At 38.5% G+C, this 16,230-nt stretch overlaps 1 protein-coding gene across 7 annotated transcripts in view; it reads right to left on the bottom strand.

Annotated features, from left to right (window-relative positions):
• Window positions 1-16,230, bottom strand: part of DNAJC5B (DnaJ heat shock protein family (Hsp40) member C5 beta) — a 74,526-nt gene that overhangs the window by 15,369 nt on the left and 42,927 nt on the right. For 6 of the 7 annotated variants that reach the window (XM_035276712.3, XM_035276708.3, XM_035276709.2 and 3 more), the window contains 2 exons: window positions 4,956-5,169; window positions 990-1,161 (listed from right to left, as the gene is read on the bottom strand). In XM_035276712.3, coding sequence (XP_035132603.1) covers window positions 990-1,161; window positions 4,956-5,169 — 386 coding nt within the window. Of the gene's footprint in view, window positions 1-989; window positions 1,162-4,955; window positions 5,170-6,356; window positions 7,283-16,230 lie in introns of those variants that run through there. The other variant, XM_035276715.3, reaches the window with a different exon arrangement.

Raw genomic sequence — 16,230 nt, 5'->3', positions numbered from 1 at the left:
GCATTTCATAGGGATAAATAAAAGGTGTGTGGAAGCCTTCAACTAGTCTCTGATGCTTGATGACCTGGAGTTTCTGTTTCAGTGTGATCAAAAGAATCAGAGCACAATACAGTCCAGAAAACTACACTATTCCTAATTTTAGCAGTTCTGACAAAAATGGGCCACTGTCTAAATTATCAAGTAATTTTTTTATTTGACTGACTAGGTTTTTTGGAGATTCAGTGATAAAGTCTGTAATCCAGGATAACTATGAGAGAGAATAACGGGAGAGAATGACAAGAGGATCATGGCTGTAAGGTGAAGCAGGACAATGGCACGTTTGACCCCAGCTTCTTTATACAAAAGCATTTCCAGAGGACATAAAGTATTCCTGGTGCTGTGAATCCTGCGAGATCTCAGCACCAGGACATATGGAGGTGGGTTAACGAAGCAAATAGTCCCATTCTTCATGCTGGTTTGAGGCTACTCTTGAAAGAAGCTACATTTCAGGGAAAGAAGGACTTCTCTCTCCTAGTTCACCCAAATTCATAATCAAGTCATCAAATAGAAGCAAAGTCAAGGGTTGGTGACTTTTTTGATGTCCACCTTCTTCTACTTCAAAGAAGACCCTAAAGGAACCAGCTGAAATGCTTTTTTCTGTGACAAGTTTCTACCTTGGTTCTCCTGCCCTGAGCATTCTCACCCAATCCTCCCTGAATCCAGTGCTCACTCTCTTGTATGAGACCTGAATTGTTTTTGCTTTGTTTCATCATCAGCATATTTCATGATTTGCTTTCTTATGGCCCCAGACCCTGCTTTTCTCTATGCCTGGTAAAGAGATCTGTCTTTTTATTCTCCCCGGATGCTGTCCCAAAGCTGGCATTCTGTGAGGTTCCACCCATTTGGTTGTGGGAGCTTTCCTTCTTTAGTGATAGCTGTCCCCATGAGACCTGGTGCTTGCTCAGGCCTGTGAATGGACACCCACTACTTCTACTCTCATCCTACTCCACCTTTTTCCATGTCGGACTTGATCTTCTCCTCCAGATCCTCTGGGGACACATAGAAGTCCTCTTCTGGCACCGATGACTTGGGCCGGCAACGTCCACAGCAGCAGTTGCAGCAGCAGCACAGGCAGCAGCAAAAACAGCAGCCTGTCAAAAGGCCGATGATAACAAACAGGGTCTAGGGAAACAGAGGCAAAGCAAAATGAAGATGAAGGGTGATGGGGTGGGGGGAGAACCCCAGAAATCAAGTCTGCACCCAGGTGCCCCCAGGGACCTGAAGACTTCACAGTTCACCCCACAGGCCACTTCTTCACCCTCATCCTTACTCCACATAAGAACTATTTCATTTCCTTGGAAACCAATTTCCTGGTAAAGTTTTGCCTATAAATTAGACCCAGAAGAAATTGCTTGTAGCTAAAGTAATAAAGTATGGCATTTCTTTTTTTATTCTTAAACTATATGGTGATCATTATTAAGAGCAAAGCAAGGAAAGACAAAAGCCAAAAAACCAACCAACAAAACCTCTAGTGGTAGCAAGGGGAACTGAATCATTCTCACCAGAATGATAAAGAATGAGTTGTCTGATACCTCCGCCTCCTACACTCACATTCCTGCTGGTTACCAAATCCTGGAGAGTGTCTCTCCTCAAGTCTCTTGTATCCTCTTTCATGCCTCTATCCTGGCCAGCCAGGCTGCAGAACAGACCTTCACTATGTCTTGTCTGGATACTCCAGCAGCCTCCCAATTGGCCTCCCTGCCTCGCCTCTTGCCTCCCTTAAATCCACGCTGTGCATCGCTGATGGAGTGAACTTTCCAAAATACACATTCTCTTGAACCCATGCTATGGCTCTCCTGCCTCTCAGATACAGCCAAGTTCCTTATGGTGATCCGGCTCTGCCAGTGCTTCCCTGCACCAGCCCAGCCCTGTTCTTGCCTTTCCTTGCCTTATAGCTCTGCTCTCCCTATCCAGTACAGGCATTCATCTGCCTGGACGTCCAACTCCCAAATCCCCAGTCATATAACAAAATACCCACCTTGTGTGTAAGACTCATCTTAAAGATCCCTTCTATGACATCTTTCCTGATCCTGCCCAAAACAATGACTCCCTCCTTTGTGCCCAATTGCATTTCATGCAAACTTCTACTTTGCTGCTTTCTTTAAGTGATATTTTTAGAACAATCATCAGTTTGTAGGTCTGTTTCATTGTACTAGACTCTGAGCTTCCTGCAAGCTGGCATTGTCAACTAGATAGCTAGTCATCTTTCAGTTCCTCCTACTTAAGGATTTAGTACCTGGTATGTGGTACCAGCTGAGTTAATGATTGTATAAAGTAATAAATAAACAAATGATTTGCTCTACCTGGTGAACAATGGCAGGATTTCCCCAAAAACATAAAAGGTTTGCTTGCTAAGTTTGTTATAGCTAAAGATTAAAAGAAACTCTTGATTCTCCCAATCTGGTTATAAAAAGTCCATTTTTTGTGAATTGAGCAAAATCAATTTATGATTTTATCAAAAATATGCAATTTGAAATAGAAAAAAATGGTTTATACACCTTCAATTGAAACACGGATTTTATCTTATTAAGGGAGCAAGAGGGATAAAGAGGACCTGTATGCCTGTGTACTTCTTCAATAACTTAAGGTAGAAATCTTCGATGCTGACGACCCTCATCTGCCCCACTCCTGCTTCCTAGCCCTGGACCCTTGCCCCACATGAGGTGGAGCCTCTGATGGCTCAGAGTAGGGGAGCTTCAGTCACATCCTCAAACATATAATCTCTTCTCTATAGAAAATTTACATTTTCATAGTCTTAGGTAAATTGCTCTGAAAACAACTGCAACACCCTCTGCCCCACTGTCTTCACACCCTCCCATGTGGTGTTCTTGAGCCATTGCCCCAAACTCCTCCCTTCTTCAGCTATTTTTGTCCTTTTTGTTTTTATTATGCAATTCCCATATTGTTCCCTTTTCTGAACTTTTTCTTTTCATTCATATACTGTTTTGTTCTTTAGTTATTCCAACCTGATTGTTTGCCTTCTGTGAAAATAACCTTGCTTTGGCTGGCGCAGAGGCTCATTCCTATAATCCCAACACTTTGGGAGACTGAAGTGGGTGGATCACCTGAGGTCAGGAGTTCGAGGCCAGCCTGACCAACATGGAGAAACTCCATCTTTAGTAAAAATACAAAATTAGCCAGTTGTGATGGCACATGCCTCTAATCCCAGCTACTCAGGAGGCTGAGGCAAGAGAATCGCTTGAACCCGGGAGGTGGAGATTGTGGTGAGCTGAGATTGTGCCGTTGCACTCCAGCTTGGGCAACAAAAGTGAAACTCCGTCTCAAAAGAAAAAAAGAAAAAAAAATCTTGCTTTATCTTTTACAGTGCTTAGCACAGTACTAGGCACAAGTAGGTGTCTAATATTTTCATAAATACATATCTTTTAGGTACATGGATTCATTCATGTAGTGCATATTTAACACATGATTGCTACATGCAGGGCCACTCTGATGGGTGCCATGAAACTGATGGGCTTTGGCACAAGGAGAAGGAAAAGATTTTTTTGTGTGGCCTTATGTTTGAAGAACCATAACAGAAATTATTTTATCTCTCACACTACTTAGGCAGATTGTGCTTGTCCATATGAATTTTGATCAATTTTGTCCCCTTCCTGAGCAAGGAAATTTATTCTCATGTTTATGCAGGCAGGCCCTGATATGCAATCAGGTGGTTGTGCGTGACCATCTGGACCTGCCTCTGCAGTATCTTCCCATGGAAACAGTGTCATGCCTGGAGGGTGGGTTCCCACGCAAACTCACAGAAGCTTGTGCTGTTCACTATCCTATGAACGTTCAATCTGTTGACATAAATGATATTGTCAGTGTGTACACTCGCATTCCAAGTTCCAGATCTGCTCGACAGGAACTTCTCTCTCTCCCAATCTTTAGCAATAGAGAAAGGGGTTTCAAATGGGAATTCCAGGTATCCCTGAGAAAAAGAACTCTGAGGATTATAGCAAGCAAATGAGGCTAGGTTGCAAGACTCCTTTTGCATGCTGATGTACAAAAACATATTCTCTGTCTTCCTGCATAAGTAAAACTCAATTTAGCCAGATTTAGTGGAAGAAAACAGCAATCAGATACTACAAGCATGAATCCTGCCTTTTTAGATATTTAATAATTATTATTGTGTATTGAAACTTACATGAATGTGAACTGTCCACGACATATGTTGATGGACTACATGCATGACCCATATGTAAATATACTATTATCAGAAGACAAGGACATTAATATTCACAAACAAAAACTATCATCAAACTTATATGTACTAGAGATCCCTAGGAAACCAAACAAAATTTACCACACAAAAGTCAATTCTGATTGTACTAAGTTCTTAAAAATGTCGCCTTTTGCTTGACTAGATATCCATTTTGCTCTTTGTTCCCATCTCTGCCTCTCCAATTCTCTGTCCTCCAATAGTAAATTCTTACCTTTTCCCCCTCATTTCCTTCTCCTCTACCTCACAGCAGGCTCCATTTGAGTCTGACATAATTACCACTCATTCTCCCCAGTATTATGTTTGCTGATGTAGCCTATGCTATAGATAGTAAAGGACATGGCTAAATTTGCCCCATAATAATTTATTAAGCAGTTGTCACACTAATAAATTATTTTTGGTTTTGAGCAATGACTCAGTCCTTAATTAGTCATTATAAAGAATTAATCTGAAGCTCCAAATTCAAATATAATTAATGTCTAGAAGTATTTAAAATCATGTTGTATCTTACAATTATTTGATGAGCTAAACCAGAAATGATCCTAAATAATAGCTTTCAGTGGAAGCACTATCTCCTTTTACTTACCAGAGTTTAATAACAGGAAGGTTATACTTCCTTTGAGATGGAATCTAAAAGAGTGATTAATATCACGGTCTTACAAGAGATTGTTTGTGCAGAAAGGAAATTCAGATTCACCTTTGCCCACCAGCTCGACAGCATGAAATAGGTGCTAACATTTTCATCTCCAGACTGCTTGGCCACGTAGAGTCCCAGCGATCCGTACTTGTCATATATGCTTCTCTTTGAGACATCGGTAAGTATTGCATGGGCGTTATTGATTTCTTTAAACTTCTCAGAAGCAGCCGGATCATCTGGATTCTTGTCTGGATGGTGTTTCAGGGCCAATTTTCTTTAAAATAAAAGGAAAACAAGGAAACTGTTATTTGACAAGAATGGACGATGTCCTTTTAGAAAGACACTGTTCATTTGTATGTTCTTTGTTCATGCAAATACTGTGAAATGGTAAGTTTCAGACTAGTGATAAACTAATAAGTACATTTTCACTAAATGGTGTCTCTTGTTTCGAATGCACAGGCACAATAGTACTATTTCTCCTCTCACATTTCCAGAAGAATTTTCAGTATCTGCATGACTGTTGAGTCTGAGAAATATTTGTTGATGGCAAATATGCAAAGTTTCTTTTTACCGAGAGGCTATCAGTAGCCCACCCCTACAGACCTTTAAGAGCAACCGGACCAGTTTACATCATACTTTCTTTTAGTACCAGAAGAACTTTCCAGAATTAACAGAACGTCACAACATATATTCTAAAAGTTCAACTCAGCTATCAAAAAAGTCTCTCTTGAACAAAATTATCTTTCATTAACCCTTCATTAATCTTCCACAAGTCCTAACTCTCTCTTGGTTTTCTGAACAAATACTGTGACTTCCTTTGTATTCAAATACATATTTGGCCTCTTTCCAAATAGACCTTTCTACTTACTAATCTATAGAAATTTACCTGTGGGCAGAAGGCCTTCTCCTCTGTGGATCAGAAAGCAGTTCCTGAGGGACTCTACTAGAAATTCCACCTGGCTCATCTCTCTATGGTGCCTATCATAGGTCTATGTAGGAACACACCTTAAGCTTTTGTTTATTGTATCAGTTTAAATTAAATTGTTTCATTTAAAAATAGTAATGTAAGTCCCGAAGTAAAACAGGAGAGTAAGTATACCTTATAAATCAATCTACATGATAAACGGAACAAATCACATCTATTTTAGGAACTAAAGTATTAATGATTAGGAAGTAGATGAAAATTTAAGGAGCTCAGCATCAGGATGCTTTTAATCACCAAAATTTTCCTTACTTCCCAGACTGGAGTGACACAGTCTTGGCAAAAATAAAAATAAAAATAAAATAAAAAATAAAAAAGTAAGAGATCTCTGGCAAATGCACACATTTTCTTGTTTCTAGGGTGGCTTCCTGTCATTTTTTAAGCAGCTTGGATCTTTGTCAACTCACAAGGGCAGATGCACCCAATCCATTAATCACACTGCTAACAATGGAGTTGGCCAATTTGGAGAGCTGGAATACCTCCACTTGTAACACATCCAATTCCTGGTCATCAGCAACATTTTGATTCCTCTTGGCAGATACTCTTGGCTCTGAGGAATCCTCGGGAAACATGGTAAGCAGAGATAGCTGCCAAAATTCCACAACTGTCAAGGAGGTGGTCGTGCAATGCCTCACCGTCTTGCGTGTTGTCCACAGCACAAGGAAACAATTATGGAAGGTAGGATTTAAGGAAGTGCTTGGAGTATGTTTAAATAGAATAGGCACCTATGCATTGTTAAAGGTATCCGTTGTCATTTCTACTTTGATACTTAAAGTGACATAATATTCAACCAGAATGTGAGTCTTCAACTCAAATGTCCCTACACTCCTGGTCACCTGTCAATGTGGCATGGCTATAGCTAATATTAGAAATAGCATTCGATGCCTCTAATTTTCTCTTCAAAATCTAATGACAGCTTTCAACTAAAATGCATCGTGAATTTAATTAGTAGCAGATACGATAAACGTGTGGTTTATAGTTGTAATTATCTAAAGCCCTCAAGATCTTCCTATTTGGAGGCAGTGGCATAATTCTAAGAGTTGCAGTGTTTTGCTCCATTCTCTTCCTTGCCCCATCCAACACTTTAAGATGCAATCAGACTACTACTACTACCTACCATTCTCTTCCAGTCTCTGAATCACCTGAGGCCCGATTCTGACCATGATGTCCCAGCTCTTAAAATATTTTCATGTTTATCAATCTCGTGATGTGTATGAGGCTGTTATATATACTGTTTGGATATTCTCTAAATGCATTTTGGTCTTTTACAAGTTTTTTAGTTTGGTTTTTAAAGTTAATTTGTGGTATTTAAAAAATGCATATTCTTGATATGAATTCTTTGTCAGTTATATGTATTGCATATATCTTCTCCCATTCTGGGGCTTTCTTGTTGTATTGCTTTATGATATTGCTTGGTGAACAGAAATTCCCTATTTTAATTTACCTGGATTAACCAATCTGTTCCTCAATTCAGGAAGATATTTTTCTATAAACTCTCTATAACTCTAAAATCTTTATAGTTTTTCCCTTTATATGGAAATCTATGGCCCATTTATACCCTGACATTGTAATGTGGTAGAGGGCAGGTGTCTAATCTCACTTATTTTATATAGATATTCCACTATTGTAGCACCATTTAATAGGAAAAGAAAATCCTTTCCCTGGATTTCTGGGATCTGTATTCTGCTCCATTGGTTAATTGGTTATTTCTGGACCAATAACACTCTTACACATGATGGTTTAAAATATGTCTTCATATCTTAAAGAGCAAATTCTTCCATATTGTTGTTCTTCAAGAGTTCTGTGGTTATTCTGGGTCCTGTGCATGTCCACATGAATTTTAAACTTAGTTTGTTAATTTACACACACACACACACACACACACACCCTACTGAGATTTTTATTGTGATTGCATTAACTCTATTGATTAATTTGGAGATTGATGTGTATAATATGTCCACCTATTTAGATCTTTTTAATGAATTTTAAAGTTTTATCATTTTTACCTCTATGTCCTATGTCTGTTTTCTTGGATTTAGTCCTGGGAGCTTAATTTTTTTGAGATTTTGACATATAAAAATTTTCCTAATTATTCATTGCAGATAAAAAGATTTTTTTCTATTTTTATACGTAGGTTTGAAATAACTGTTGTATGTTGATTTTTTTTCCCATTCTTCTAACTTCCCAAGCTCATGTCGGAATTTTATTAAATTATAAATTTTTTTGGATTTTCTACATACACAATTATATAATCTCAAGTGATCATTGGATTTTTTTTTCTTTTCAAATCCTTATATCATTTACATTTTTTCCTTATCATACTGCCCTGGCTAAGACACCCAGTATGATGTCAAAAGTGGCTGTAACAGGCATCCTTCTTCTGAATTAACTAAGAGTGAATGGATGTTGAATTTTATCAAATGTTATTTGTGCATCTATAGAGAAGATATGTTGTTTCTCTTTTGGTCTGTTAATGTGATTGACTGGTTTTTAAATGTTAGATGAAGCTTACGTTTCTGGGATAAACTCAAAATTTATTGCTGGATTTGGTTTTCTAATACATGAATTAAACTCTATACATTTTTCTCTGAGTAATAGTTTGACTGCATTTCACATCTTAATATGTAGCATTGAATTCTAGATCTTTTATAATTTTAATTATGGTTTGTTATTTTTAGCCATGAGTTATTTTAAATTATACCTCCTAATTTTCAAATATATGGAAAATATCCAGCTATTTAAAAATTTTTGCTCTGTAGTGTAATTGCATTGCTTGTTAGAGAACATATTTGGTATGACTGAAATCCTTTAAAATTTGAGTCTTGCCTTATGTCTTTTTATTTTTATAAATGTTTCATGTGTGCTGAAAAGGATATATATTCTGTTCCTATTGGGTACTTTGTTTTTATAGTTTTTGATTTTGTTTGTTGATTGTTTTGTTCAAATAGTCTATATCCTTCTATAAAATGGATATAGAAGATATCCATTTTATTGATCTATCAAGCCAGGTGTGTTAAAACTTTCCACTATGACTGTAAGTTTGCAGATTTCTCCTTAAAGTTCTGTCAGCTCTTTGCTTTATATATTTTAGGCCATGTGTTTTAGGAGCCTATAAACTTATAACTGTTATATATTCTTGGTGAATCAAATTTTTATCATTTTGAAGTATCCTGTCCCTCTTTATCTGTAGTAATGCTTTCTGTCTTCAGTTTAATTTTGATAAAGCTATACAGCTTTCTTTGGATAAGCATCTGCATAGCATCTTTGCCCCTCCTTTTATTTTCAAATTTTCTGTATTCTTAAATAGTAGATGTGTCTTTTGTAAAAACCATATGGTGTCAGTTTTTTATTCAGAATGACTTTTTTCTTTTAATTGAATCATTTTGTCTGTATTTATTTTTAATATAACTACTGATATTTTTCAGGTTTAGTCATCATATTCTATTTGTCCCTTCTAAAATATATTCATATTTCTTTTCCCTTTCCTTTCCTGCCTTCTTGTTGGTTTAATTTCTCATTACTCTACTTTGTTCCCTGTTGGTTTGAAAATTATATATTCTTTTATCATTCTTTTCAGGGTCCTTTGGAGATTTCAAAGTCCTTGACTAATGTTAATGTACTTTTGTTTTCCTCCAAAATAACACTAAAATCTTAGAGCAAGGACACTGTTACTCCCTTCTCAACTTATGTGTTGTTGGTAGCATATACTTTAATTCTCTGAGTCTTTTAAGCTCTGAATAATTATTCTTTCATGAAATTAGCATTTAAGGATATTTTATACAATTAATATTTGTATGTATGTACATTTTTTTTTTTTGAGACGGAGTTTTGCTCTTGTTGCCCAGGCTGGAGTGCAATGGCGCATTCTCGGCTCACTGCAACCTCCACCTCCTGGGTTTAAACAATTCTCCTGTCTCAGCCTCCCAAGTAGCTGGGATTACAGGCATGTGCCACCATGCCAGGCTAATTATTTTTGTATTTAGTAGAGACAGGGTTTCACCATGTTGGCCAGGATGGTCTCAATCTCTTGATCTCATGATCCACCCGCCTCAGCCTCCCAAAGTGCTGGGATTACAGGCGTGAGCCACTGTGCCCGGCCATATTTACCATTTTTATTACCATTAGTTCTTTCCTGCATCTCTGACCATCCATCTGAGATTATTTTCCTTCTGTCTATAAACATTCTGAGTACCTCCTTTAAGTGAAAATTCCACTGGGGATTAATTCACAGTTTTCTTTAAGAAAAAATTTAATATGACTTTATTTCACCTCAATTTTGAAAACCTTCCTGGATGTAGAATTGTAGGTTATTGGTTATCTTCTTTCGTCATTTTGAAGATTTTGGTCTACTGTCTTTTGGCTTATTCTATCTTGGTTGAAAAATCAGCTGTTAAGTCTAATTGTTGGGCTTTAAAAGTAATCTGTATTTTTTTCCTCTGGTTGCTATAAAGGCTTTACAGCTTTAGATTTTGGAAGTGTTTCTGTGATGTTCCTGGGTATAGAGTTCTTTGTATTTATTTTGCTTGCTTTTATTGAGTATATGTGGTTTAATATCTTTCATGACCTGGAAAATAGACATGCTGTTTTTTCAAATGGCTTTTCCCCATTCTTTTTCTACTTTCCTTTTTAGACTCCACTTGTTTATACCTAAGTTAATGAATTTTCTATATTTTAATCTTTTTCCATTTTCCATCCTTTTTTAATTCTTTCTTATTAATGAAACTTCTTTATTTTTATCTTAATAAATCTTCTATTTTTAAAATCTATTTCATTTTCCATCCTTTGTAATTCTTTCTTGCTATTTTCTTCTGACCTAGCTTCCAGTCAACTCTCAAACCTGGTAATCCCTACCTTTGGGTTTTTCACTTTGGTGGTTGTATTTTTCTGTTGCAGAGTTTCTGTTTCTTTTCTGAATCTGGAATATGCCTTTTCATAATTTTCAGGACTTTTTAAAAAATTCTCAATCTCATATTTTATCTTATTGGTTGTAAATAGTTATTTTAACATCTGTATCTGATCATTCAAATGGCTAAAATCCTCATGGTTCTGTTTCTATTATCTCATTTCTGCTAACTCTTGTTCATATTGTCTTGATTTGTATGCTTATTCCTGTGACAAGCATTGCATTAAAACATATTTAAGAAAGAATTTGAGGACTAAGAAGATTTTATCTTAAACCAGAAAGCATTTTTATTTCCTATTTTCAGATGTCTGGGGTCTTTGCAAAACTAAAATTATCTTTTAGTTTTTCTTTTTAATCTAAAGATCAAGACTTTTTTGGCTACTCAGATGACTCAAAGTTCAGTTGCAGTTCATACAAGACTGGTGTTCCTGTTATTTATTTCTCTGTAACAAGCTGCAGTAAACTTTAAAGTTTAGTAACTTAAAGCAACAAGAATTTTATTTGATTGCTCCAGTGTTGTCATTGAGCAGAACTTGGTGGGGACAATTTTCAGCTGTGCTTGGCATTGGCTGAGGAAATGTCATTGGAGCTGGTGGATCTACTCCCAAGATGGCTTCATATACGTGCTGATAAGTTCGTGCTGGCTGTTGTTGGGAGCTCAGCTAGGGCTGCTGTCTGGGGAAATCTGTTCTCCTCCACGTGGCTTTTTCTCATGGCTAGGTGAGCCTTCTCACAACAAGATGTTCTTGGGGTTGTTAAATTTCTTGAATGGTGGCTAGCTTAAAACAAAAGCAGAAACTGTTAGACCTTTTTAAGATTTAGGCACAGCCTCACTTCTGCAGTATTTTATTGGTTAAATTGGGTCAGAGAGCCATCCCAGATTTATGACTTACAACAAAGGACATGAAAACCAGGGGCACGGTTGTTAATTGCCAGCCACAGATTATTTCCTTCTAGTTTTTTCTTTCTCCGGGATGACAGCACTTCAGAATCTCAATAAAATTGCAGGATCTTCATCCTTGTTGGGCCAGCGTCCACGTTTTCTCCTTTTTTCTCTATTGCATTGTTTTTAAAGTCCTGCCTAGCCTTTCAGGTTCTGTTCTCCAAGATCAGGGCCCAGTTAGCAGTAATTCTTTACTCTCAAATGCTTTAAAAAGGTGGCGGGGGGGGGGGGGGGGGGTTCGCACGCATGTGTGTTCTTTCAGTTTTTCTTGTTGCTCTTAGCAGGAGGAACAACTGGTACAAATTACCTAGTCAGTGAGAACCAGGAAACTCCTGATGATCACTTGTGTCTTTGGTGTCTTCTTTCAACTATATGTTAATCTCACCGAAGGCCTTACATGCTGTTACACAAATGAGCCAAAGACAGACTCTATGTATTGGCCCCTGGCTTTTTTTTTTTTTTCTTCACTGCTGGCTGAAACCCAGTAACTCAGAAGCCTGCCAGCATCAAAGTCATGTTTTCATACATCTAATTATTTATTTATTCTTAAATATTTTAAAAATTTCGGGCTGGGCGCGGTGGCTCACTCCTGTAATTCCAGCACTTTGGGAGGCCGAGGTGGGTGGATCACGAGGTCAAGAGATCAAGACTATCCTGGCCAAGATAGTGAAACCCCGTCTCTACTAAAATATAAAAAATTAGCTGGGCGTGGTGGCGCGCATCTGTAGTCCCAGCTGCTTGGGAGGCTGAGGCAGGAGAATTGCTTGAACCCGGGAGGCGGAGGTTGCTGTGAGTGGAGATCGCGCCACTGCACTCCAGCCTGGCGCCTGGCGACAGAAAGAGACTCTGTCTCAAAAAAAAAAAAATTCAGTAGCTTTTGGAGTTCAAGTGGTTTTTTGTTTCATGGGTAAATTGTATAGTGGAGATTTTAGTGCATACGACACCTGAGTAGTACACATCGTAGTTTTTTATCCCTCCCCCCTTGACCCTCCCCCTTCTGAGTCCCCAAAGTCCCTTATATCACCCTGTATGCCTTTGTGTACCCATCCCTTAGCTTATAAGTGAGAGCATACAGTGTTTTATTTTCTATTCCTGAGTTATTTATTTAGAATAATGGCCTTCAGCTCCATTCAAGTTGCTGCAAAATACATTATTTTTCTCTTTTTTATGGCTGAGTAGTATTCTATAAAGTATCTATACCACAGTTTCTGTAGCCACTCATGGGTCAGTGGGCAATTAGGTCGGATCTGTAGCTTTGCAATCGTGAATCATGCTGCAGTAAACATATGCATGCACGTGTCTTTTGGATATACTGTGTTCTTTTCCTTTGCATAGATACTCAGTAGTGGGATTGCTGTATCAATTGGTAGGTCTATTTTTAGATCTTTAAGAAATCTCAATACTGTTTTCCATAGTGGTTGTACTAATTTACATTCCCACCAGCAACGTATAGGCATTCCTTTTTCATCGCACCTGTGCCAACATCTATTGTTTTTTGACTTTTTAATAATGGCCATTCTTGCAGGAGTAAGGTAGTATCTCATTGTGATTTTAGTTTGCATTTCCCTGATTATTAGTGATGTCGAGCATTTTTAAATATGTCTGTTGGCCATTTGTATATCTTTTTTTGAGAAATGTCTATTTAACACATTCAATTATCTAAAAAGTAGCCCAACCATCAGATTTCTAGCCTTGTAGAGTCAGTCTGCTTTACCTACCTTGCAAAACCTCACTCTACTTCTGCTGGCCCTTGATAAGATAGAGCTTTGTGGTTATAAGACCTCAAACTTTTATGGTTCTTTGGAGCACTCTGACTCCGAGACCTACCATGCTGCTGCATGACATAACTAGACCCATACGCACCTGTTTTGACCCCCTCTTCCTTAGAAGTTCCCTCACCCTCCTCTCCTGGCTGGTGGCCCTTCACTGAAAGCCCTTGGACAGTCTTATGCTTTGAGGGCCCCTCTCCCACAGCCATGTCTGAGTACCCAAGCAACACCCAGCAAAGCTTATTATGTGTTAATGCCTCTTGTGGTCATATTTCTTCCCTTGATAAGCCCCTCAATCCTTCAAACCCCCTACAACCACTTCATGCACTTGCACCCAGTACAACTGCCCTCCCCCAAGAAGCTTGAGTACAGTATGTGGCTGAGAGTGCTAGTAGGGCTCAGGGACTCAGGAGCCACTAGGCCAGGATTAGTTTCTGTCCTTGATAAGGGACAGAATAGAACGCTCAGGGCACCATTTGGTTTCAAATTGCAGATTATGATGCCAGTGCTACCCCTGCTGTGTAATTATTTCGGAAACACCTGCTACCATAGTACATGATTCAAGTACTTTGACCAGCAAGGCCCCACTGAGGACACACTGAAGGCCACATTACACAATCCTATGATTTTCTCACATTTGCAGATGGAATATCTGAGCCACTCACCCCAGCCATTGTTTGAGTGTTCTCTTGTTTTCTGGGATGCAGTCACCTTTGTGATTCAAGACAGATGGCATGAGATAACAACAGGAACCATAGATGATGATCGTTTCAGAGAATTGGTCTTTTCCCTTATACAGAACCATATTGAGAGTTAAGTGCTGACCTCTAGTGGTAGTGGAGATGGTGAAACCACTGCATCTCATTGATTGCTTGACAAGTATTTTCCCAAATTTTTACTAGAATGTGTATTGACTTGATGAGGCATTATACTTGATTTTTTAAATGTAAGGATTAAAAACACAACAATACTTAATCTTCGTTTCAGGTAGCTTTCTGGTTACTACAATTTGTTCCCATGGCTGATTAAGAGACAGTTCATTACCCTCCCTAATAAGGTAGAATGAACTGGGATATCTGTGCAAACACAGTAGATAAAATACACATCCAACACCAGTCATAAAGCACTACTTTAGGAGATGAGGACCTGAAGTTCTGACACCAGTGGGTCACTGACAGCTTTTAGCAGGCCACTAAAATTTCTGTGTACTGTATAATATAATCCTTCTCCCACAACCTACCACCTCACAGAATCTGTAGGCTGCAAGCAGCTTTAGATCCTCTGTACCGGGCTTGTGTTCCCAATAAAACTTTCTGGGCATCTAAGTTTACTATGTTTCCTGGGGGAAATTTTACATTCATTGTTTTTCTTTAGGCCAGGAATCTCTACTGAGCTAGAAGGTCAAGGGAGAATAAGATTGGGGTGTTGGATAAATGGCTATATAGACTTCCTCAGCCTCATATCTTGTCTCCTACTTTCAATAGCATGTCACACCATTGGTTCTAGTCAAAGCTCTCAGCAAGCACTTGCTCTCTGTAGGCCTTCCTCTTGCCGGCTCCTGGCTTAAGCTCCAGTGACAAATCTCCAAGCAGGTCTTGGTAGTTTTCAGAGGCAGTCCCTGCCAATATCTCTTGTCAGGTTCCCAGTGTCTCTAGTCTTTTAGTTATCTCAGTGCAAAAACAAATAGCATTATCCTCTGATCTTTATGTCAAGCTCTCACTTTCTTATTGTTCCTAAACCCAGTTTTCTCCAAACTCGCTTTGTAAACTTAATAGGACCTATTTTTCTAGACTGGCAGTCTCACTGACAATTTCCATTACTATACAGGCTGAATCTGGTGTTCATGCACTTGAATGATACTCAAACTATCTTACTCAATTGCTTACTCTTTCTAATTTCCTGTTTCACCTCCAAGAAGATGACACTAACCACCCACTAATTCCACTCCTGTTTCTTGGCTGACCAGTATTGCTAAGAAGATTGTACAACCATGCAAACTGGAGCCAATAAAGTCACACACTTTCCCACCTGAACTGGTCTTCCATGTTGCTTGCCAATCCTTTTGCTTGATCTCAGTACGTTTCTATTCTTGTTTCCTAAGGCAGGTGTTCAAACATCTCACACTTACCCTTGATTCTTCCTCATGCTCTTGCCTTCTCTCAACAGAGAACCTCACTTATTACTTCAAAAGAATAAAAATGTTGTTGGACGGAAAGGCCTCCACAGCCTTCTACCTCTGCACTTCTGCATAATTGCATCAAACTTTCCCACCTCTTCTGTTGGAGGCAAGAAGAATTACTCCTCTTTAGGATTAGGCTGGCCAGTGGCTGTCTATTCAGTCATAGCAGTGACTAAAACATTCGTCTATAAATGTTTCACCAACTACTCTTCTGCCTCCAGATAGCAGCTTTAGTATTGGATAAGTTCTGATTCACATGAGATAAGACAAGCCTTTGGAGCAGGTTTTCCAGGGAGCCACCAGTGAGATCAACCAGTGACAACTCTTTGTAAATGAAGACTTTTCTGATCCATCTGGTATGAGTACTAGTATTTGTACTGGTAATGTGGGGTTATTTTCAAGGCTACTGGGGAGCAGGTATGGGACTAGGGCAAGTTAAAATGCTGCAAAGTTTGCTGTTGTTACTGATATTTAACTTTTTAAAAAATAAGTACACCATGGTTGCTGAAAACTTTTGAACAGTTTCCAGATTCCAAAAAGTTGATCCTGACAATTTTTG

Source organism: Callithrix jacchus, chromosome 16 (assembly GCF_049354715.1).
Source record: "Callithrix jacchus isolate 240 chromosome 16, calJac240_pri, whole genome shotgun sequence".
Classification (NCBI taxonomy): domain Eukaryota; kingdom Metazoa; phylum Chordata; class Mammalia; order Primates; family Cebidae; genus Callithrix; species Callithrix jacchus.
Note: the sequence above shows the minus strand (reverse complement) of the source record. Positions and strands in the feature narration are given on the sequence as shown.